Below are 22,116 nucleotides of genomic sequence, written 5' to 3'. Positions count from 1 at the left end.
CTCCGTAGCGTAGAGACATTGTTTCCCATACCAACTGTGCATATAGGAGTATTACATATGTGGATTGAACCTTATTGAACACAACATAACCTGTAAAATCACGTCCCGAAAACAATGTCGCGATTGAAGTGTCAGAAGGTATTGTGCATACAATAAATTAAATGAAAAGTTTATCACTGGAAATAGCGTGTGTATTTGAAAAGTAATTATAAAGACGTAATCTATTTGTTATTTAAAATCGACCTAAACATCGTGGAAAGAAATAGCAGTTTTTGAAAACAAGTAAAATTGTCTCAGATTTTCCCAATATAAATAACCTAATAACAAATAGTGCTCATTCATTTATTCAACAAATTATCCAAAAAATTAATTTTAAGCTAAAGGTGGGTATATTAATGCAATATATTACAATTAATTATATTATGTTATACTTTGAATAAATATAGTAAGTGATGGTAATATTTTTAAATTAGATAACATAACTCAGTGTCTAAATAATTCTTAGATTCAACTTATATACATTGTCTGAATACTAAAACAATATTTTTGTTGCAGTTGAAGAATGCAAACAAGCTGATTTATGAAATTCGCCATATACTAAATCATTTTAGTTTAATTAAAATTTCTTCATTTTCAATATGAATGTAAATTCACCAAATATGTTGGTAGTAGAAGTTTTACAAGGAGCTGCAAGTCAAAATCCAGAAATACTAAAGCCAGCCGAATCCAAGTTGAAGGAATGGGAAACTCAAGCAGGTTTCTACACAACCCTATTTAATGTAATTACCAATCATTCTATTGATGAAAATGTGCGTTGGATAGCTGTACTTTCTATGAAAAATGGCGTAGATAGATATTGGCGTAAAAATGCTCCAAACGCAATAGCCGAATCTGAAAAATATAGTATTAAACAAGGTTTATTGAGTGACTTTACTGAACCAATTAATCAGATAGCAGTTCAAAGAGCTGTTTTGATTTCTAAGATAGCTAGGATTGATTATCCAACAGAATGGCCAGATCTATTTCCAACATTATTGACAGCGGTAGAAAATGCTAATACTTTAATTCAACACAGGTCTCTTCTAACTCTACATCATGTTGTTAAAGCTATAGCTACAAAACGACTGGCAGGTGATAGAAAAATATTTTATGAGTTTACTTCAAATATTTATAATTTCATTTTAACTCTATGGAACAATTATACTGAAACTTTTGTCAGGGATATTTTTCAAGATGCAAATGTTGAAATTATCACAATGAATTTAGAGAAAGCTTTATTAACATTGAGGATATTGAGAAAATTGTCAATGCATGGGTTTTATAAACCACACGAAAGTGAAAGTTGTATGTCTTTTATGGAAGTTATATTTGAGAAAGCTAAAATTGTACTTCAATCTCGAAAACAGCTTAAAGGAAAAGGAATTTATGTATTGGAACTGTGTGAAAAATTTATTATTCATTTAACCAAAGTATTATTATCAGTTCTACACATTCATCCTTTTTCTTTTATCAACTTTATATTACCTAGCTTAGAATTTACTTTTTACTATCTATTTACTGATGAAGGAATCAATTTCGTTTTTGAAAGATTTCTCATACAGTGTTTTAATCTAATAAAAAACATTCTATTATGTGTGGAATATAAAACTACAAAATATTCCGATAGTAAATATTATTCTGATACGATTAGAGCAAATCAAATCAAGGGGGAATTTTTTCAATCTGATCGAGTTGCTGATATGTGCAGAAAATTAATTGGACATTACTTCATTTTAACACAAGATGAATTAGATACATGGGACTCTGATCCAGAAGATTTTTCAAATGATGAAAGTGGTGATAGTTGGAAATATAGTTTGAGGCCTAGTACTGATACATTATTTGTTACTATATTTCACGAATATAAAGAAACTTTAATACCAGTTATTTTAGAATTAGTTGCTGAAACAAACATTTTAGTTTCCCCTGATGACATGCAAGCAATTCTTAAAAAAGATGCTGTCTACAATGCAGTTGGTCTATGTGCATTTGAACTTTATGATGAAATAGATTTTGACTCATGGTTCGTAAATACTCTGTTTCAAGAATTGAAAATAAAAGACAACAATTATAGAGTTATAAGGAGAAGGGTAACTGCTCTTATCGGTCGCTGGAGTGGAATAAAAATGTCAAGTGAGTTACGACCTGTTTTATATGAATGTATTAACAACTTGCTCGATCCAAAAGAAGATATGGCAGTGAGATTAACAGCAGCCTCTACATTAAGATACGCTATTGACGATTTCGAATTCAATTGTGAACAATTTAAAGATTATATGTTTACTGCCTTCAATCTCCTTTTCATTTTATTAAAAGAAGCTAGGGAATGTGAAACTAAGATGCAAGTTTTAAATGTAATGACATTACTAATAGAAAGAATGGGTAGTATATTACAGTTAGAATTAGATTCACTAGTTCAATATCTTCCATATCTATGGCAGGAAAGTGAAGAGCATAATATGTTAAGATGTGCTGTAGTTACCACTTTGATTCAACTTATTAAAGCTTTAGGAGGAGTCAAACCAGAATTGAACCCATTTTTATTACCAATAATTCAATTGGGAACAGATGTTTCTCAACATGCGAGTTTATATTTGTTGGAAGATTGTTTAGAATTGTGGTTAACAGTTTTAGAATATTCTACAGCCATGACAGAACCTCTGATGCAACTATTTAGCAACATGTGGCCTTTAATGGAATATTCAACAGAAACTTTGAGGCATTGTTTAATAATATGTTTAGTGCACTTACTGCTAGATCCAGAATTAGTAATGCGCACACAAGGCGTCCGTATCATGCAGATGTGTGATAGTTTAATGTCTGATTTAAAGAATGAAGGGATCATAGTGCTTATGAGATTAGTCGAGACATTTTTAAGAGCGTCGCCTTTACTTGGAGCTGAGACTGCTCTACCAATATTACCGAGAATATTTGAAAGAATATATATTGGCGATAGTTACCCAATTATTACTTCAATGTATTTGTGCGTCATATCTAGAGTCTTATTGTCATCACATGAAATATTCACTAGAGTCATAAATAGTTTGGCCCAAAAACATGGAGAAACTGAACAAGTTTTTTTGAGAAAATTATTAGATATGTGGTTGGATAAAATGAGAAATGTATCTCAACTGGATCATAGAAAACTTTTAGGTTTAGCTCTTGCTAATTTATTAACCACACAAAGTGCGGCTGTCTTTGAAAGATTCGGACTAGTCATGCTGAATATTTTAGAAACTCTAAATGACATTACTAAAACTGAAGATAACGGATTACTAACAGATTCTCTTATCTTGACAGAAGGACAAAGTCCAAGCGATTTTGATGGTGGAGACTGTTACTATACAACTGATCATAACCAGAGAAAAAAACAACTTATATTATCCGATCCGGTTCATACAGTTGTACTAAAAAATTATCTGCAATCACAAATCTTTCAATTACAAAGTCAAGTTGGTATGCAACAATACGAGTTTTTGTTGCAAACTATAGATGAGGATAGCTTATCACAACTTAAAGAATATATAACGTTATAAATTGCAAAAATGTTTATATTGTATAGTGTTAATTTATGACATAAATAGCTATAACATGCTTGCTTAGCTATTTGATTATTTTGGTGTGTGTACAAGTACATGTTACTGAAAAAAATGCTAATTTTGTTTTATATAATAAACCACATTTTTTGTTTTTATTTCGATCCTTCCAATCATATTTTGATTGATTTTTGTTATACCTATTCATTTACCTGCTATGTAATATTATTTTAATAATAAAATTTACAAAAATTTTGAAATTTACTTGATTATTGAAACAGACGTCAAGTAATTGTTGGTGTAGTGTAATGGCTTATTATAAACTAAGGTACAAAATGTTATATATAATATATTGAAATTTTGTCCTAACAATCACTCAAATTTTTTTGATTTGGCATTCAAAGATATACAGTTTGAAATTATAGTTACCTTTAAAAAAGATCCAATAATTGTAGTATTTCCAAACTCAATCATATTATATAACTCTTTTGTAGCTAATTTATGTTTATGTTCAAGTTCAACCGCATTATTATTTACACATTTGTTTATTTGCCTTTCTATATAGGCTTCTATACTCTGATCTATCTTTTATCTGTGGTGGATATCTGGATAAATAAATGTAGAATTGCAAATTTATTTGCTCATGTTCTTGTGTATTTTACATTTGTTTCTTAGAGGTTGAAGGCTGTAGAGCTCTATTTCTTCTAAATGGGAATCTGAGTTCGATGCCGTTGGATAGAGAGTACTGCTATCCAGGTTTAACAGCAATATCGGTTAGCTAAAACTGCTATATCATATCTGATTGTTTATGATCGTATTATGTGCTATTACTTGATATCCCAAAAGTACTTCCAAGAGATAAATACCAGTTGTCAAGTACATAGAAATGGCTTCGGTAGTCGAATTATGGTTTTCTCATAGACAGAAGTTTCATTTGGAGTACATTTATTTCACTTGGCCTTTCTTCTTGAATTTTTTTCAGATATATTTTCGGGCAGAAGTACTGCTGAGAGAGAATCTTTAGGTACGGTTCGCTTGAATATGCGAAGATTGGTTATTAAAAATTTATTTTGGGGTGTTATCACCTTAAACTGGCTCTTTTCTATTATAGGAGCCGAAACAAGATAGTAATGAAAAACTTTGGGTTATGTTATCGGAATATTTGTATGTATTTTATTATAATATTACATGAATAACACTTAATTTTTCGTAAGTATGCTGGAGGTATTCGCATTGTAAATCTGTGGAAACTGGAACTTATCGGTTTCTATGGGAACAGTCGAGATTATTTTTGACTATTTCCTTCGAAAAATTTAAGCCAACCAAAAAGCTGTAATATTTTATGTTTACCTAGCAACGATCAAGTTTCAGCGATAATACTGCACTAGTGCAAATTATCGATAATTTGCACTAGTGCCAAATTTTCGTCTAGGATTAATAAACATCATTTGGTTTTAATTTTATATTTTAAGAAAATGAACAATTATTGAAAATGCAATTAGAATATACAACTTTACTGGAGGCCGACGATGGTGTTTGTACAATTATTTTAAAGTAACTTTTTCTCAGGAAATAGTCTGCCAAAATGCCCTCTCGTGCATGTCAAATTGCATTCGCGCACTCGAGAAAATTAAATTATCGACAATTTGACTCGGGACATTAGTATTGAAAATATCTGCCTACGTTTATGATAAATATAAAAAATTACAAGTTTAGGGTTTATTAATTAATAACCAATCTTAAGTGCATCAAACAAGTTTTATTACTCTCTTATTTCGCCATACGAATATACTGACCATGTTTTATCAAGAAAATACTAACAACTACATTGCAGAATCACAGTCAGAAGCAAACTTCTACTTCTTATAATTGATGCACATTATTCCATTATTTCTGCGTTAATTAGATCAAGTTCGCTTAATAGTAAGTCTATGGAATAGAGGATGTTATGTATGGGAATTTCGGAAAATATGAAAATACAAAATCAATAAGTAGCTTTTTATTACCCTAAATACATTTAGTATAAAATTGGAAAATTAAGAAACAAAATAGTACAAATATAACCAAAAACCCATAAGAACATCAACAAGATTTTTATATCTTTTCATTTTTTGCTTTTCATTTGTTGTTGTCTTCTTTTATTTGCTAGATATATTGTCCAGAAAAATCCCATTATATTCGTGATAAACACTCTCATCTAGAAATAATGAAAATATATATTAGCATACCTAATAGTTTTGATGTATTTTAATGCAATAAAAACACCGTTCATTCACTCATTTGTATATATATATATATATATGTGGTGGACTAACTTTAAAACTTTAATATATCTTCCAAGCTTTCGAATACTTATGTATTCATCGTCTGGGAAATAATTAATTAAGATTTCCGGTAATATATATTATTAAAGCTTGTAAAAATTTTTAAAATCATAGAATTCAATATTCAAATTGATGTTGATAGAAATATTTCTATTGTTCATATTTTTGTAAAAGTAGGTAAATAAATAAAATATACTTCTATTCCCATTCCCGGAGATTTTTTTCATAATTTCACGGTTTCTCACTACTTTCTTACTACAGATCTCACGATTTTAACTTCAAACCAACTGGCATCCCTGCTTCACTCCCAACTATTAGGGAGCTATTGAGAATGAAAATGAAAAAATATCAAATTTTTGTACATTGACATATGAGGAGGATACTGTTAGTTTTTGGAGAAAATATGTGACACCACAAATATAAAAATGGAATGAATAGCAAAAACAATATATAAACAACTAAAATTAATGGTATGTAGAATAATATGATTAGATTTGATGCAATTGTTGTTTTTATCACAAGTACAAATTGCACACCCATTTATCAAAAAAATACACAAAACATACAGATATCATTGTGCCCATTCGATTTTCGATCAATTGCTTCAAATAAATAAAAAATATACCTACGTAGTGTAACCATGGTAATGATTAATAAACAAACACAACAGTAAACCCAGAAAAAAATTATGAAGATTCTACTTACAACATAGTTGAATATATGATCAAATGGGACTCATGATGAATTTACTGAAGAAAATTGATTTGGAACCTAGAGGAACATACCTCAATATGGTACGATGAATTTCAATAAAAATGTATGGCTACAAAACAAACAATTTTCTATTAAGCAGCAAAATAATGAATGACTGTATTGAAAAATATTTTTAAAAGTACTTGTAATATTATCTGTTTATATTTTCGATAAATAAAGAAAACTCCAGTAGCGACTGGAATACTTAAATAGTAATGATAATATTAATTTAAATAGTTTAAGATATTCAAAAGGAGCATAAAAATTTAGCATTTCCTTGAATTAAAACGTGTACGTCCAGAGAATTTCTTGAGGCCATGATTCTTTTCTTCACTCCTTGAGTAAATGTTGAGTACATTTATTTTTGTGCGCATGTGTATCGTTGTGCGGATCTCTTGTGTTTGTGTGTGGTAGAGCTCATGAGTACGACATGTGCCTTCACAATAAATCATTAAAAACAAATACTTGGGAAAATATTGCATCGTCTGTTGAAAATTTTTTAGCCTTTACAACAGAAACATCCCTAATATATTATTGTATGAAATTATCTTAATATTTACATGAATAAATGTTCTTAATTTCAATTAAGTTTTCATAAAGAGTTTTATCGTTAGCTTGATATTTACTTCTATAAAAATATTCGACTTTGATAACCCTGATATATAAATTAATAGAGAATATGAAGGTACAATTCATTTCAAACATTCATGATATTCTATCCTCAATTGTAAAAATTCGCATTTCTTCTATACAAATAAATATTTATAGCTAATTTGAAATTTATAGAATTAAGTTATAAATTTTAAATTAAATTTTAGATCTCTTTCTTAAATTCTCTTTTTTGTATTTGATTCTGTTTCAGCCTTATTTGGTTTATCATATTGATGTCATCTTAATGTACTTTCGAAATATCCACATCTCTTTCCTATATAAATAAAATCACAGTTACTACAATATCATATAATATTACTTCTTTTATTTTCTAGCGTTTCGAATTAATAAATGTTTTTATAATGTATCATGCCGTTTGTGACTTCTGTGACATAGGCTAGGAGTAGAAGGCAATTATATACTATTTTATCTTTAAGTATTTTCCTATATAAATAAAATCACAGTTACTACAATATCATATAATATTACTTCTTTTATTTTCTAGCGTTTCGAATTAATGAAATGTTTTTATAATGTATCATGCCGTTTGTGACTTCTGTGACATAGGCTAGGAGTAGAAGGCAATTATATACTATTTTATCTTTAAGTATTTTCCTATATAAATAAAATCACAGTTACTACAATATCATATAATATTACTTCTTTTATTTTCTAGCGTTTCGAATTAATGAAATGTTTTTATAATGTATCATGCCGTTTGTGACTTCTGTGACATAGGCTAGGAGTAGAAGGCAATTATATACTATTTTATCTTTAAGTATATAGATATTGTTACATATCCTATCTACCAATATATTTGAAAAATATCATAGGTAATTTGCACAATTTTGTTGGAATAAGTGTTTCTATACTGAAATTAGTAATTTCTATTAATTATGGAGTACTGTATTGCAGTTCAATCAGACATTTTCCCAATGAAATATTTAAAACTGACCAATTCTTTATTGCATCAGTAATGTTGCCAAAAAAAAGAAAAGGTATTATTATATGCTTGAAGAAAAAATGGTCCTTGTACATATGGTAGGGATAGGTGTTTTATATTTTGTTGTTTAAGCTCTGTTTAGTTTGTCAATTGATCATAGTATTTGTTCATCCTACTTTGTTTCAATTTTTTCAGGTGTATTATTGTTTTTTAAAACAGTTTTGGCTTTCTTATCAGCTGTTCATATAAATTTAGGATCAAATAGTTGTTACCGTCCAGCCACTACATGGAATGACATTGCTTAAGACAGTTTCTTAAAGATCTTCTATCAATAAGTGCTATAATAATTGATGAAGAAGTAATATTATATATGATGTTTCTTATAATAATTGTGTAGATAACAAGGGAAACTAATGTAAAAATTAAAAAACTGTCAAATTGATCAATTTTATAAAGATAATTTAAACAAGGTCTATGACTAAGAAACTGAACTGAGGAAAGAATTTTAATGTTTATAATATTCTTACCACAGGTGGCACAAAGCTGAGATTTATCAAATGAATAATTGTTAAATATTTCCAACTACTGCTAAGAACCAACCAATACAAGTCCTGTAATTGATGCATTGCTGTTTTATGATCTTTTCCTTCTAATCTGGCTAAAACATATAATGTGAAAGCTTGATACAAGGGAGAATAGACCAGTCTCTCTATTAGAAGTTTTTTAATTACAGCAAAGGAAGCTTCTTCAGATATAGTTCGTTCTAGGAAATTATAAAAGTAGTGAGGAATTGTTCCACCAAAAATTAATCTGAAATGATTAAATATTAATTTATATTGATATATAAGTAATTTCCTATGAAATTAAATTCTAACACATATTTTCTACATAAGAAAAGTACAATATTAGAAAGGATAAAAGTAGACTATATGAAAAGATAAGATTCATAACTGGATATACATAATTAAATCCTAGCATTGAGAGCAAAGAAACTACAAGAAAATTTGAAGAAACAAGATCAAAGGAAAGTATTTAGTTAATCCAATTAATACTCCATAGGTAACTAAATGGTACTTACCCATATAAGCCATAGGCTAATAAGCTGTGGTGGTTTAATGTCTTGTCTCCTGATAGCTTTTGAGATGCATAATTACCTGCAGTGGCTATTACCGAACTAAAAGATATGTTATAGATGATTAATATTACGATTCACTTTGTCTAATTATCTGTAGAAATTTCCATACTTACCAGGTAATGGCTTTTGTTCTCAAGGGATGCTCAAATAACTGTCCAAAATAAAAACTTAAAGCATTTAGAATTGGCTTTGACAAAATCATTTTATAGGGTAATTCAATTTTGTAGCAAAAAAATAGAAAACTATACTCGTCGTATCATTGAAAGTATAACGAAGCCAAAGGTTAACTTATTATAACGGAGATTACGTTTGCATCCTTTACAACCTTATCAGATTTAAACATAAGTTTCTAGTGAGATAATTTTTTCTTATTGATATTGAAAGTGTACAAGTATTTTTAATAGATAATCGTATATGATTTGTCTATTCCATTTTTAAAATTAATTTGCAATAATTGTTTAGGAAATTTCAAAGTTATGAATTCAATTCACAGTTATCATTTATTGTTTGTCACTATCGTAATCAGCTGTTTGACAAACGCAAATATTCGATAGTATCGGTGTGGTTTCATCAAATAATCGATATTCCTTCGAATCGTTACTTTAAAAAAAGTCAGCTATTTTCTTATTTATTATACATTTTATAGGATTACATAAGTAATCCGTGAATATGGAATAGTAATTTATACGGGTTATAGGGAATATTTTCCAAGATGACAAAATAATAACCAATATATTATAAAATCTATTGAAATTTATGACTATATTGATTAGTAACATATTATATTTAGACAATGGTTTTAAAAAGTTTGTAATTTTTTCTTGATTGCCAGTTTTTAAAAGTTCCTTCAACTCAGAATGATATTCTCTAGTGACATTTGCAATTTACCTCTTAAAAATGAGACTTCGTTCCATAGAGGGATCAATTTTCATAAAGAAATCACAAAGCTAATTTGCCATTCTGAAACCTTCATAAGATTTTTCAAATTAAATGTCACGTTTCGAATTTAACATTTCCTCTAAGTGGGTTTCATTCAAATCTTCATCTTGCGGTACAAGAAACTCGATCTGTTCGAACCCATCTCGTCCTTTTCCATACGCATTTTCGGCTATGTTTGCAGTCAAAGTTTGAATTTGCTTAGTTATTCTTCTTCATTTTTCTCAGTCAGTGTAGGCCACAGTTTTTTTCCAGCAAGACTTCATTGTATATGACTTCAGTTCTTCCAATGATTATTTCATGATTACGGTACATTTTGCTATGTCAAATTTCTTCTAGCATTCTAGAACATTCATGTCAGGATCACATCCCATATTATCCTATATGATTTTGAAGGATCATCTACAGTAATAGAGCTTAAAGGCCTGAATTATTCCTTAGTAGGTACAAATGTCACTTTTATATTTGAATGCGTAGTTATCGAGGATGCATTGTCCAAAAATAGAACTGCTTAAAAGTCTAAATTATTTTTTAAATAAGTGCCAACCTGAGAAACAAAACAATTTCGGAGAAAAATAGCTCTTGTAGCCCACGCTTCCTTATTAGCACGCCAAAACGCTGGCAGGTTGTCTTTGTTTTAGCATAAAAAAAATCAGTAATTTAACGACAAAATCTTCAGAGGCATTAGAATATAGCAGCGGTGTAACTCTATCTTTAGCTGTCTTAAATCCGGTGGCAGACTTTTCGCTTTTAGAACTGAATATTTTTTTATATTCTTTTCTAAAACAGTGGAGTTTCATCTGCATTAAATACTTGCCCAACTCAGCTACTATGTTTGCAAATTCTTCTGGAAATATTACAGTTGCAACTGTAAATTCTCCAACGATTTTAATGCAATTATTGTCTCACTTTAAATTTAATGAACCAACCATCCGATGCTTAAAATCCTCCATCTGAACATTTACACAACACCACTTCCATTTTTTCTATTCTGGATTACGAACAATTTTTGCTGACAGTGAATCTGAAACTACAAACGACATTTGATGTATTCCAGTAAGCGTTGGCGGCGCCTGAAATACTCTTTTGGGCGTTCCACATAGCGACTACGATCGTTGTGGTCGCGACATGAATAACATGACTTACGCTCACAACGATCCTTTGTGGTTTGGGATATTTTAAGTACTTTTTAAGCATTCTTGTGACGCACCACCAAATATTTTATTATTGCCGCAGAAGATATTTTGATTTAACTCTAATATAAATCAGTTAAGCACTCCACTAAAAGTTAATTACAATAACTTACAAATTATAACATAACCTCCTAAAGCTACCGCTTTATTTTTTGTTTTGCCGTTCGTTAATAATTATCTCAACGCTTAAAATGCCTTGTAAGCCATTCTACTTGGGTTTACGATTATAACGCTCTGGACTAAATAGAAATATCGTGGTCGTGAATGCTTATATAGTGAAATGCACCCATTATTTTATCTTCGCATTTTTTTATCGATCGTACAGTTGAGTCACTGACATTGAATGAACGTGATATGGATTCAAACGACTCTCCAAGGTGTAAACGTATAAGCATTTCTATTTTCACTCTAAGCGGCAACAGATTTTTTCGCGTGGAAATTCGTTCGTTCGTTGATTACAACATTTTTAACAAATAAAAAGATGAAACAATAGAACACAAAAAACGGCTCTTATCACAGAACGGAACGTGATGAAAGCATTAAAAAATATACTGTATGCATCGAGTAAGAAGGCTGCTTTCATTCTGTTGTGTCACTATCGCATTGGATGGGTTAAGGCTATATGTTTCACATCTAGGCAAGGTAGACCACGGTGCAGGTAGAAACAGGTCTCTTTGGTTGAGTAACAGAAGAGACGAAACTAACTAGATTATTGTTTTAGTTGCAATCTCTAATGAATTTTTATAGAATGTGGAGACAGTCGCTTTATTTAAGCCAGTAAGCTCATTAAGATGAATGGAAGTAAAACATCGATTTTTATTATTTCATTTCTTCTCTATGCTGCATATACCTATTACATAAAAAAATGTGTTCCAAGTCGCATATACGGTTACAACTATCGCACAATTTGGAATCTACTATATTTATTTTATAAAGGTGTGCTGGATAGCAAATGTACAACTTAAGGCTGAAGCCGCACTACGATTTTTTTAGCAAGCGGTTAATCGCTACAACCGCGAAACCGCTTGAGACCACGATAAAAAATCACGAAACGACCCGCAGTTTGAAGATGGATTTCAAGGTAGCAGTATGTGTTGTTGCTCTGATAATAAGAAATAGAAAAAGAAGACGTCAACGCAAATTTCGAAAATATTGGATCCATCCACTTACTGGGCGTAGATTTGAGAAAGATTTCTTTCATAAGAAGTATAAAAGCTTAAGAGACCATCCTGATAAATTTTTTAATTACTATAGGATGTCAGTAGCCAGCTTCGATAAGATTTTACAAATTGTGCGTCCGTACATCACCTTCTTGGATACAAAATTTCGCCCGCGTTTACGCCAGTGCGTGCGCGTCAACAAAGTTCTATAGATTACAAATTTTGCCGCGGTTTTTACCCGCGAGCATTTTGTAGCAAATCACTGTTTTAAAATCAGTCGCGGGAAAAAACCGCAGGTGCGGCCACTTGTATTAGTTTTCTAGGGGCACAAATTCACGCGATTAAAAACCACAGCGGTTTAACCATAGTGCGGTCTAGGCCTAAGATTACTTATACTGAATGTTACTTCGAGGTAACTCATACTACCTATGTCAGTATTGACTGGAAATATCTGGATGTAATTGTGTATACGTTGTTGATTTCTTAATTTTTTGTTTGATTAATACTTTGTTCCACAGTTATTTTGTTATTTATTGGCAGTCCATTATTGAAGGCTTCTTTTGTTAGATTATCTACATGTCCGTTATGACTGAGTCCGATATGTGCTTTTATTCTCAAAAATTTTTATATCATATTCTATGGGTAGCTCATTGGCTTTCTGTTTTTAATTCCGAAATGTTTTCAATTATTTTTGATTGTCTGTAGTAGGATTTGATGATCATTTTTCCAGACGTTGGCGCTGGATATTGAATCTCGTTTATTGTAACGTAGTAAATTATGTCGTCTAAAAAACATAATACTCGATTTTTCTGCAATAACCTGAAATCCTAATGAGTCCAATTTCTGTGTAATAGAAATAACCCATTGCTTTAGATTTGTTACAGCATTTGCGTAGGTTTTTTCGGAATTATACACTACAAATGCATCTTGTAGTGTAAATATATCAAATATTAACGGAAAAAGCACAGCTCCTTGAGGTAATCCTATGGAGGTATTTCTAGGGAAGTGAATTGTTCATAGATCTGACATAAACTTTTCTGTAAGTAAATAGGTTACATATTACATTATAAAATCTTTTTGGTATTCCAATCCCAATAAACATTTTCTGTAACTTATGGTGATTCCTAGTTATATAAAGACTATATAAAGGTAATGAAATTATATAAAAAGGTTACGAAGTTTTGTAAGATCACCTTTTAGTAACACAGTTATAATACGGTTTTATAAAATTTCAGTAACTTGTGGGTATATAAAGAAGTGGTATAACTGTTTCCATCACCATTTAATAAAACATGTAGTAACTGTTACCAATGTGTTTATAACAAATTTATATAAGGTTTTCCGTTACCTAAAGTATATAACTATATAGGCTCTGAGTTATATAATAGTGTTTCTAAACACAATTAAAAAAATAGGGTTTATTAGTGTTTATATATCCTATTAAAAAACTTTTGGTAAGCAAGTTAGGGACAACCGTTTCTTTTATATACATCGGTTAATACTCTTAATAGCAAACGTTTTATTTTTAGTTAAATTAAGGTTATGTTTTATATCAAACATTTGTTAACCAATGTCAAACTTGAAATGTTCTTTAAAACTCAGCTGCTCTCACGTCAGTTATTGAAAACGCATGCGCGGGTTGCCTAACTTTAAGTATATAACAACACTTTCAATAACGTATGTTACTTTTAATTATATACGAGATCCTTGGAGGCTTTAAGTTTTATTTTAACACTACTAGTAACTCTAAACACTACTATATAACCCACAAAGTTATATATCATTACTATCGGTTATATAAGATCACAATAAGTGATTTTTAGGTTTCCATTATTTGTAAAATTACTATACAATGATTCCGCCATGATTGTTTACTCAAATGAAAAAGGACGATTCATTATGCCTTCAAAAAACGAAAATTAAAATTATTTGAACGACATGGAATCCAAAATTAATATCACCCTGTTAAATAGTGGTTACACGAATATCTTTGGCCACATTATTTAGCATCTATGTTAAAAATAAAATAAAAAATAATTTTTTTTAAGAAATAAAATTATTTATTGTTGGATATTTGAAAGGCCTGTGCGTTTTTTCAAGGCATCTTGTCCATGTTAGCAGTAAAAACCGTTTCCCCCATGAAATTTAAGTCACTGCAATGCTAAAAACGCCTAATTAAGATAAATGTTATACGCCAATATAGGTAACGTGTATATAATATATATTTATCTGCCATCTTATAAATTTTTATTTTGCTGATAATAACCCAATAAGAAAAAGAGCCATAACAGTAACATATATAACGCTACATTTGACCACTAAAAGGCTCCAACCGTGGATTTTTAAGTAGTTATATAGTGGTTGCCAAAATGTTTTCGTTACTTTTGGTTAAAACACCTAAGTTTATATAGCGTTACTAACCTAAGTTTTCCGTAACCTTTATATACTCCCCATTTAAGCTCTTTAAGGGGTTTATACGAGTAACAGAAATATTACGGTTACTATCATATATACATTTAAGTTATTTAATGAGGTGATATAATATTTACGGCAACTGTTATATAACAAAAAATGTTTATTGGGATATTGACTAACTTATTTCATAATAATATTAAGTCAACCGAATCATACGCTCCTTTACTATCGAGAAATGCTGCTCCCAAGTAATGATTTTTTGAGAAGTATATTTGTGTATCTGTCACCAGTTTTAATATAGCGTCATTAGTGCTATATCCATTTTGACAAGAGGGAAGTGTCGATTCATAATTCATGAAAAATTCTAATCTTCGCTTTATAATTCTCTAGAAAGTTTTTAATTTACACGATAGCAAGGTTATAGGTCGATATAAGTCTGCTCAATTCGGATTTCTTCCGTTTTTATATATAGGTATCATTATTGATCTTTTCCAATCTTCAACAATATTATTGTGCATCCAGACATCGTTATATATTTCTAATAGAAATAATTTTGTTATTCGTTAAATTCCAGATCATGTCGTATGTAATTTAATCTGTACCAGCTGATGATTTATTAGATTGTTAAGGGCAAACAATAGTTCACTATAAATTATGGATTTGCTGAATAATTCATCATCTGTATCACCTTCTTGGTTAATGTTTGTAAAAACTTGGAGTATTGAACAAGGTGCGATTTTATTCATAAACTCTTGAACCCATTCTAAATTCTCGCATCTTTTGTTACTTGAATTAGAGCCTATTGCGATTCTCTGCAATCTTTCAACTTGCTGCCATAATTTTGTACAGGCTGTATTTTTGTTCAATTTACTACAAAAGGTGATCCAATGTTTCCGAGCCTTTTTTTCCTGTGTTCTACTGCCACATAGCATTCAGAATCCTACCAAGGTGGTGTTGATGTTTTTTCACCGGAATTGCAGCGGTAGCTGAGATTTCTATTCCTTCTAAGAAGTATTTATATTTGTCATTTATGTTACTGAAAGTTTCTGGGATTTCATGAAAATATGTTTGAAAAACTGAGTTATATTTTTCCCAGTTAGCTTTATTAATATTTCATTTTGTAGATAATATATTATCGTTTCTAGTTGGTTACCAACATGCTGAAAATTAATTAGAATGGGAAAGTGATTGACCCTAAGTGTCTGATAAGTAGTAGCAGTCAGCAGTAGCGAATGTTAAATCGATCGCCAACATATTGGTTGTTCTTGATATCTTAGTTAGCTATCCATCGTTCAATATTATTATATTGTTGATCTGGTTTAAGGCATTTACAATATTTGTTCCAGCTGCATTAGTTTTATAAGATCCCCAAACGCTGTGGTGTCCATTGAAATCACCTCCAATTATAGTGGACTGTTCCGCATTCTCAAATAGTTTCACGAAGTCTTGTGAACTCATTTTAGCGTCTGGTCTCATGTATATTTTTAATGAGATTTTCTTTCTATTTTATATTTTTTTTTTCATTAGTTTTGCTACCCCAGTGGTGTCAAGTCTCTCTTTACGTTCTATATAGTAGCCAGGAAATTTATAGGATTTATTTGAATTAAACCATGTTTCTAATTTGAGAGCGATATATCGATTTTAATATTAGATAATATATTAACCAAACTGTTTTTATTGGATACAGCGGACCATGCATTCCATTGAAGAATATTCAAATTAATGGTATTCCTTAAATTCATCGTCAATCGTTGTAGATTCTTGAACTGGTTCTTCATTGCTAGAAAATGCTGTTTTCTTAATATAAGTATTTGACATCTATAGATGAAAGTTCTTCCAAAGAATTTACTGAATTAAGCACCTTTTGAATTGCAATTAAAACTTTTTCTGCTAAATTTTCTTGTTTAAGATTATTCTTGAGTAATTGGTTTTTCAGGTCCGAATCTAAATGAGAACATCGATTTCTGTGAAAGGTATGAAGCTTTTGGCTATAAGATTCTGTCTCTGTGACAGGACTCGTATTTCCATAACTGTATATTTTCATGCCGTGCAGCTCTTGTCGAGGATATTGTATTATGTATGCATGTACCCAACTGTCGCGACAGACATGCGTATCATCTTTCTCTTTACCACAATTCATGCACAATGATATACTACTACCGCACTTCTTTGCTACATATCCATATTTAGACATTTATGCTACTGAATTTATGTATACCGTAGTTTATTACCCTCAAACTACCAATTTACATTATATTTTGAATATTGAGTTTTATATGTAGAGTGTTATAAACAATATCAGAGTATAGATTATGTTTTTGTAAATTAAACACCTTACTTTTTTGTTGTTTATCACTAATTACATTTTATTTCAACTGGTTGTTGTTTTCACCAGTTGAGTTGCCACTTTTTCTATGCTATTAACTTGTTCTTATAGCCCAATATCATCATTTACATTATTATTGTTTGTAACCCCTTTATCAGGGAGAAAATCCTCCTCCATAAACACCACCACAGACACTGATTGTGGTTTCAAATCAAACACAAAAGTATTTTATTGTTATTAAAGCCACCGGTTTATATTCGACACACAAACTTACATCTTCATCATAGGGAACATTCAGGTGATCTGATTCTGTTTGTTTACATTTTCAAAAATACCGACCGCGACGAAGTCGTCTAATATCAGGCCGAACCAATACAGCGGCGATATTATTCAACAGTATGGCAATGAAACACCAAAGTGGACTACTTTTAATATATTTTCCGAGCTTTCGAATACTTATGTATTCGAAATATATTAAAGTTTGTCCACTTTGGTGTTTCATTGCCACATTCCCAATAAGAAACCGCTGTTGTCAATTTTTCATGAATCTCTTAAGAATTAATGAAAAAAAATATTTTAAAACAGAAGAGACTTAAAATCAAGAACATCTAGCATTAAATATCAAAAGGTCTAAGAAATAAAAAATTAAATAAATTTATATGAGTGGTTTCTTATTGGGAACGTGGCAATGAAACACCAAAGTAGACTAGTATATTTTCCGAGCTTTCGAATACTTATATATTCATCGTCTGGGACTGAAATTATGGTCAAATACAATATAAGAAATATGTATAAATGTATAACAATAATAAAATTTTACTTACAATAATTAATTAATTTGAACCCAAAAATCTCATATTTTAAAGAAATGATGTATTACATTTAATAATACAAACAAATGTTATTCTGATTTTACTCGAAGTTGTTGAAACTTGATATTAAATGATGAGATTCTGAAAATTTTTATTCGGAATCTGAATCAGAAACTAAAACATCTCCGAGTTGAGCTCTCGAAAATGTTGATTCAAAACATCTTCCAAAAACAATTTTGGCTTTTTTCCTCGAGTTTGATTCCAAGGTATTCAATACAGCTTTATCAGCTGAATTTTTCAAAGAACCGTTTAAACTTCTTTCATCATTTGAATTTCTTCTGTTTTCCTTTGTACTATCTAATAATTCATTAAATGGAAAAGTTTTTTTGGACTTTTTATTTGCTATTCTTCCTTCACCAATAGTTTCCATACTAAAATCATCCCAATTTTCATTTAAAAGCACTTCCCTATCGTCTGCTGTTACATTTGCAATATCATTATTCACCCCCGTTATTCTTGCAGGTATAGAAGAAGTTGCTATACTTTGATTTTCATTATAAGGATTTATTGTTGCTATCATAAAATTCATTTCAAATGTTGGATTTTTCATCGTAACACAAAGAGGTCTAAAATAAATAAAATGAATATATTGACAAACATCAGGTGTAACCTTTTTCCATCACAAACTTAATCCCGTATTTAGCTTTCTTAATCAAGTATTTTTGCATATATGGATAGATAGACTGGGAGAAATCTAAAAAATCTAATTAATTTTGGAAAGACAATAAACCAATTTAAAAAAGTGTCATTCATTTCTATTTCACATTTTCTATTAATTTTATTAGTATCACTTGTAGTAAATGTGAACTGTCTTTGATGGAGATATCAATTAATATTAATATAACATACAGAATAAAACTTTTTTGGGGTTAAGTACCGACGAATTTCTTGAAACTTCAATGCCAAAATAGATTTGTTACACTTACTTTCCTCCTTGTTCAAAATTGAGGCAAATATTCAAATTAAAACCTTCTGCAAACTGTATTGCAGTACGAAATGGTTTTAAAGAGAAATTAATAGTAGTTTCTAGATTTATTCTGAATACACTAAATTCAGATCCATTTGGACTAACTTGACTTCTTACTGATTTTGATTTCACAGGTGCACCTATAAACGTAAATTTGAGAGAAATAGACAGTTTCTTTGATTTTTTTATTATCAAAATAAAATTGTTCAATCAGAACTCCCTCCACTACAGAAAACTATAATCGAGCCTCAATTGCAAACAACCTCTTTTGACTCTTTTGAATGGATATACTTTTCACAGAAGCCCCCTTCCTATAGACTATAGAAAGTGAAGTACTCATTCAGACAAATAGACAAATTATAATATATATATAATTTTTTTGAATGCTATATTTTTGAACAATATAGAACGATACAGAACAACCCTCAAAATAAGTTAAAAGTAGTGTGGTACCAGCTTAAAATGTTTTTTTTTTGTTAATTTCTCTAAAAGTTTTATTCTCAGCCCTATACAACTTGTGAACAAAAAGTAGAATAAACCTAGAACAACTTTCAATATATTTGTAATTTTGAAGTACGATGCCAACTTCTTTAGGAACTAATATTGGCATTCCACAATTTTAATTTCATTCTCTGTTTGCAGTTGCTTTTCAGAAAAACAGAAAAAGTCTAAAGGAATCATACCTATTTGTGACGTGCAAAGTTAGTATACAATTCAGTTCTACAGATTATACTTTTTCTCCCAAATGAGAATCCAATATTCCCAAAGTTTGAAAATAGAAATAATAAAGAAATGACATAGCATTAACATCTTCTAAACACATACACCATAACTAGAATATATAAAATAATTGTCCACAAAAATCTTTTAAATTTAAATAATTTCTTTTTATTGGAAAAACCTTGGAATCTAATCTTTGTTTATAATTTTCAATTTGGTTTTTGACCCATTCAGAACGATTACAATAGGCATTTACTTAGTAGTTTTAGTTACTTGAAAATTTATTTTTATTTATACACATTAAAATTATCAACTTACTACTTACCTACATAATAATTTCTTATCACAGCTTTTTCTTTAGTAATTTCAAATAAAATCTCATCATCTGAATTACTAAACATATTTAGAAGTTGATTGAAGAATGTGCTGGTTGTTACTACATTATTACAACCAGAATCCGGAGAAATATCGATTGTTAGCAATTCGGGTTCTATTAAATGTAGTTGGTGAGTCATTAAAATATCATCATATTTATATTTCATTTTAAATACTATAAAATCACTATTATTATCATATTCTACTTTTACATAATCCAGCTGAAATAATCCTAAGTTGGAAATATATACAACTTGATATTGAACATACCTTTTTTTCCAGATTGGTTCCTCTAAACAAAGGAAGTAGAGTTTTCATATGAATTTTACAAGATACACCTTGGGACTTATCAGCAATTTGAGTTATATCTACTTCGTAAGTTGAAAAAAAAATATCTAACAAATTAAAATGAACACATACAGTTTTTCTTAAATTTAATGTTATAAGACTAACATGCTCTTTAGATGCATCAACATATAAATCATCTCCAATCTTTGCCAGAGCTTGAAGTGCTTTTGCAAATACTAAAATGAAATACAAAATAATGATGATAATAATAGTAATTAAACAAAAATATTACTTTTCAAATTCGGACCTGGAATTATACAATTCATTTTATTTTCCTCAACTTATTTCATTATCATACCTCACTAAAACTCTTTATTCTTTAATTCTTAAGAAAAATTTCAAATTTTAGGTTTAATATTTATTTCTATGTTCTTGTATCATCTTATGCCATAGATAAACTAAAATGAAAAAATATTCAAAGTTATATGCTGTAACCACAGAACATTCCCTAAGTATAATATGTTCTGTGGCTATAATTCAATGTATAAAATATAGCATTCGGTGCTCCACTAATCGTTCACGGCGCCTGAAATACCCTGCTGGGCGTAGCACATAACAGCTATGATCGTTCTGGTCGCTGCAAGAACCATAATGTAAAGACTACAAGGTGTGCTATAGCGCACCAGCTGGTAAGCGCCAATTTGGGAGCGAATTCTCATTGGCTCTTTAGAGATGCGCAGAAGTAGTCGAAAATTAGCCCTCGGGAAGAACACACATTGTAGTCTTTACATCTTGGCGAGAACGTCATTCATGACGTCATGACAAACGTTGTCGAGAGGTGGGTCGAATTGAGGATTGAAAGGATTTGCGGAATTTTCAATACTCAAGCAACGCAGAATGAAATCATTGGAATATATCTCATTATTTGATGTGGTATGAGATATTTTAAGTATTTTTGAAGCATTCTTGTACCTCACCACCAAATATTTTACTATCGCCGCAGAAGGTATTTCGCTTTTACATTAATAGAAATCAGTTATGCACTCTACTAAAAAAATTCAATAACTTACAAATTATAACATAACTGCTCAAAGAATTTGCTTTATATTCCCTGTTTTGTCATTCTTTAATATTTATCTCAACGCTTAAAACACCTCGTATTCCATTCCACTTGAGTTTAAGATTATCTGCAAATGTTCTTTCTTCAAGTAACCTAGATAAATATCTTTTATTTATCAATGTAGTTTAGTATTACTTTTCTTTCTGCTTGTACATCATAAAGGACACAATCAGAAGTTGCGGAATGCACGTGGAGTGAGACAATCAGTATTTTGACGCATCTTTTGTTACGCGATTTTCTGACCCACTATGTTAAAGATCACCAAAGGAAGTAATTTAATTGGCAGTGATATGGAAATTTTAGTTTGTCATGTACTCCTTCTCTCGCAAATTTGTGACACGAGTGACTAGTTACGGCAGCACC

The 22,116-nt window shown here is 30.1% G+C and overlaps 3 protein-coding genes across 4 annotated transcripts; 1 reads left to right on the top strand and 2 right to left on the bottom strand.

Annotated features, from left to right (window-relative positions):
- The first annotated feature begins 638 nt into the window (after nt 1-638).
- On the top strand, nt 639-3,827 carry LOC130902586 (importin-11). The gene has a single exon (XM_057814811.1). The coding sequence runs from the start codon at nt 639-641 to the stop codon at nt 3,573-3,575; it is 2,937 nt and encodes a 978-aa protein (XP_057670794.1). The 3' UTR covers nt 3,576-3,827.
- Nucleotides 3,828-5,559: 1,732 nt separating this feature from the next.
- Nucleotides 5,560-9,917, bottom strand: LOC130902587 (peroxisomal membrane protein 2). 2 transcript variants are annotated; one of them, XM_057814812.1, is made up of 5 exons: nt 9,495-9,916; nt 9,325-9,420; nt 8,774-9,056; nt 6,605-6,722; nt 5,560-5,772 (listed from the first exon to the last, which is right to left on the bottom strand). In XM_057814812.1, the coding sequence occupies exons 1-4, from the start codon at nt 9,581-9,583 to the stop codon at nt 6,624-6,626; spliced, it is 567 nt and encodes a 188-aa protein (XP_057670795.1). In that variant the 5' UTR covers nt 9,584-9,916; the 3' UTR covers nt 5,560-5,772; nt 6,605-6,623. The 2 variants fall into 2 exon arrangements, with proteins under 2 accessions (XP_057670795.1, XP_057670796.1); XM_057814813.1 differs by lacking the exon at nt 6,605-6,722 and having other exon boundaries at nt 9,495-9,917.
- Nucleotides 9,918-17,829: 7,912 nt separating this feature from the next.
- On the bottom strand, nt 17,830-21,252 carry LOC130902584 (cell cycle checkpoint control protein RAD9B-like). Its single transcript, XM_057814810.1, has 5 exons — nt 20,926-21,252; nt 20,616-20,869; nt 20,296-20,566; nt 19,210-19,390; nt 17,830-18,849 (listed from the first exon to the last, which is right to left on the bottom strand). The coding sequence occupies exons 1-5, from the start codon at nt 20,957-20,959 to the stop codon at nt 18,375-18,377; spliced, it is 1,215 nt and encodes a 404-aa protein (XP_057670793.1). The 5' UTR covers nt 20,960-21,252; the 3' UTR covers nt 17,830-18,374.
- Nucleotides 21,253-22,116: the final 864 nt, after the last annotated feature.

This window comes from Diorhabda carinulata, chromosome X, assembly GCF_026250575.1.
Source record: "Diorhabda carinulata isolate Delta chromosome X, icDioCari1.1, whole genome shotgun sequence".
Classification (NCBI taxonomy): domain Eukaryota; kingdom Metazoa; phylum Arthropoda; class Insecta; order Coleoptera; family Chrysomelidae; genus Diorhabda; species Diorhabda carinulata.
Note: the sequence above shows the minus strand (reverse complement) of the source record. Positions and strands in the feature narration are given on the sequence as shown.

What these genes read in the sequence shown, in the direction of transcription:
- LOC130902586 (XM_057814811.1), top strand. Translation starts at nt 639, where the DNA reads ATGAATGTAAATTCACCAAATATGTTGGTAGTAGAAGTTTTACAAGGA.
- LOC130902587 (XM_057814812.1), bottom strand. Translation starts at nt 9,583, where the DNA reads ATGATTTTGTCAAAGCCAATTCTAAATGCTTTAAGTTTTTATTTTGGA. An exon ending in AGAACAAAAGCCATTACCTG is followed by an intron (nt 9,421 to 9,494) that starts GTAAGTATGGAA and finishes CATATCTTTTAG; the next exon opens with TTCGGTAATAGCCACTGCAG. An exon ending in TCAGCTTTGTGCCACCTGTG is followed by an intron (nt 6,723 to 8,773) that starts GTAAGAATATTA and finishes TTTGTTTTGTAG; the next exon opens with CCATACATTTTTATTGAAAT.
- LOC130902584 (XM_057814810.1), bottom strand. Translation starts at nt 20,959, where the DNA reads ATGAATTGTATAATTCCAGGTCCGAATTTGAAAA. An exon ending in TCCAGGTCCGAATTTGAAAA is followed by an intron (nt 20,870 to 20,925) that starts GTAATATTTTTG and finishes ATTTCATTTTAG; the next exon opens with TATTTGCAAAAGCACTTCAA. An exon ending in GAACCAATCTGGAAAAAAAG is followed by an intron (nt 20,567 to 20,615) that starts GTATGTTCAATA and finishes GGATTATTTCAG; the next exon opens with CTGGATTATGTAAAAGTAGA.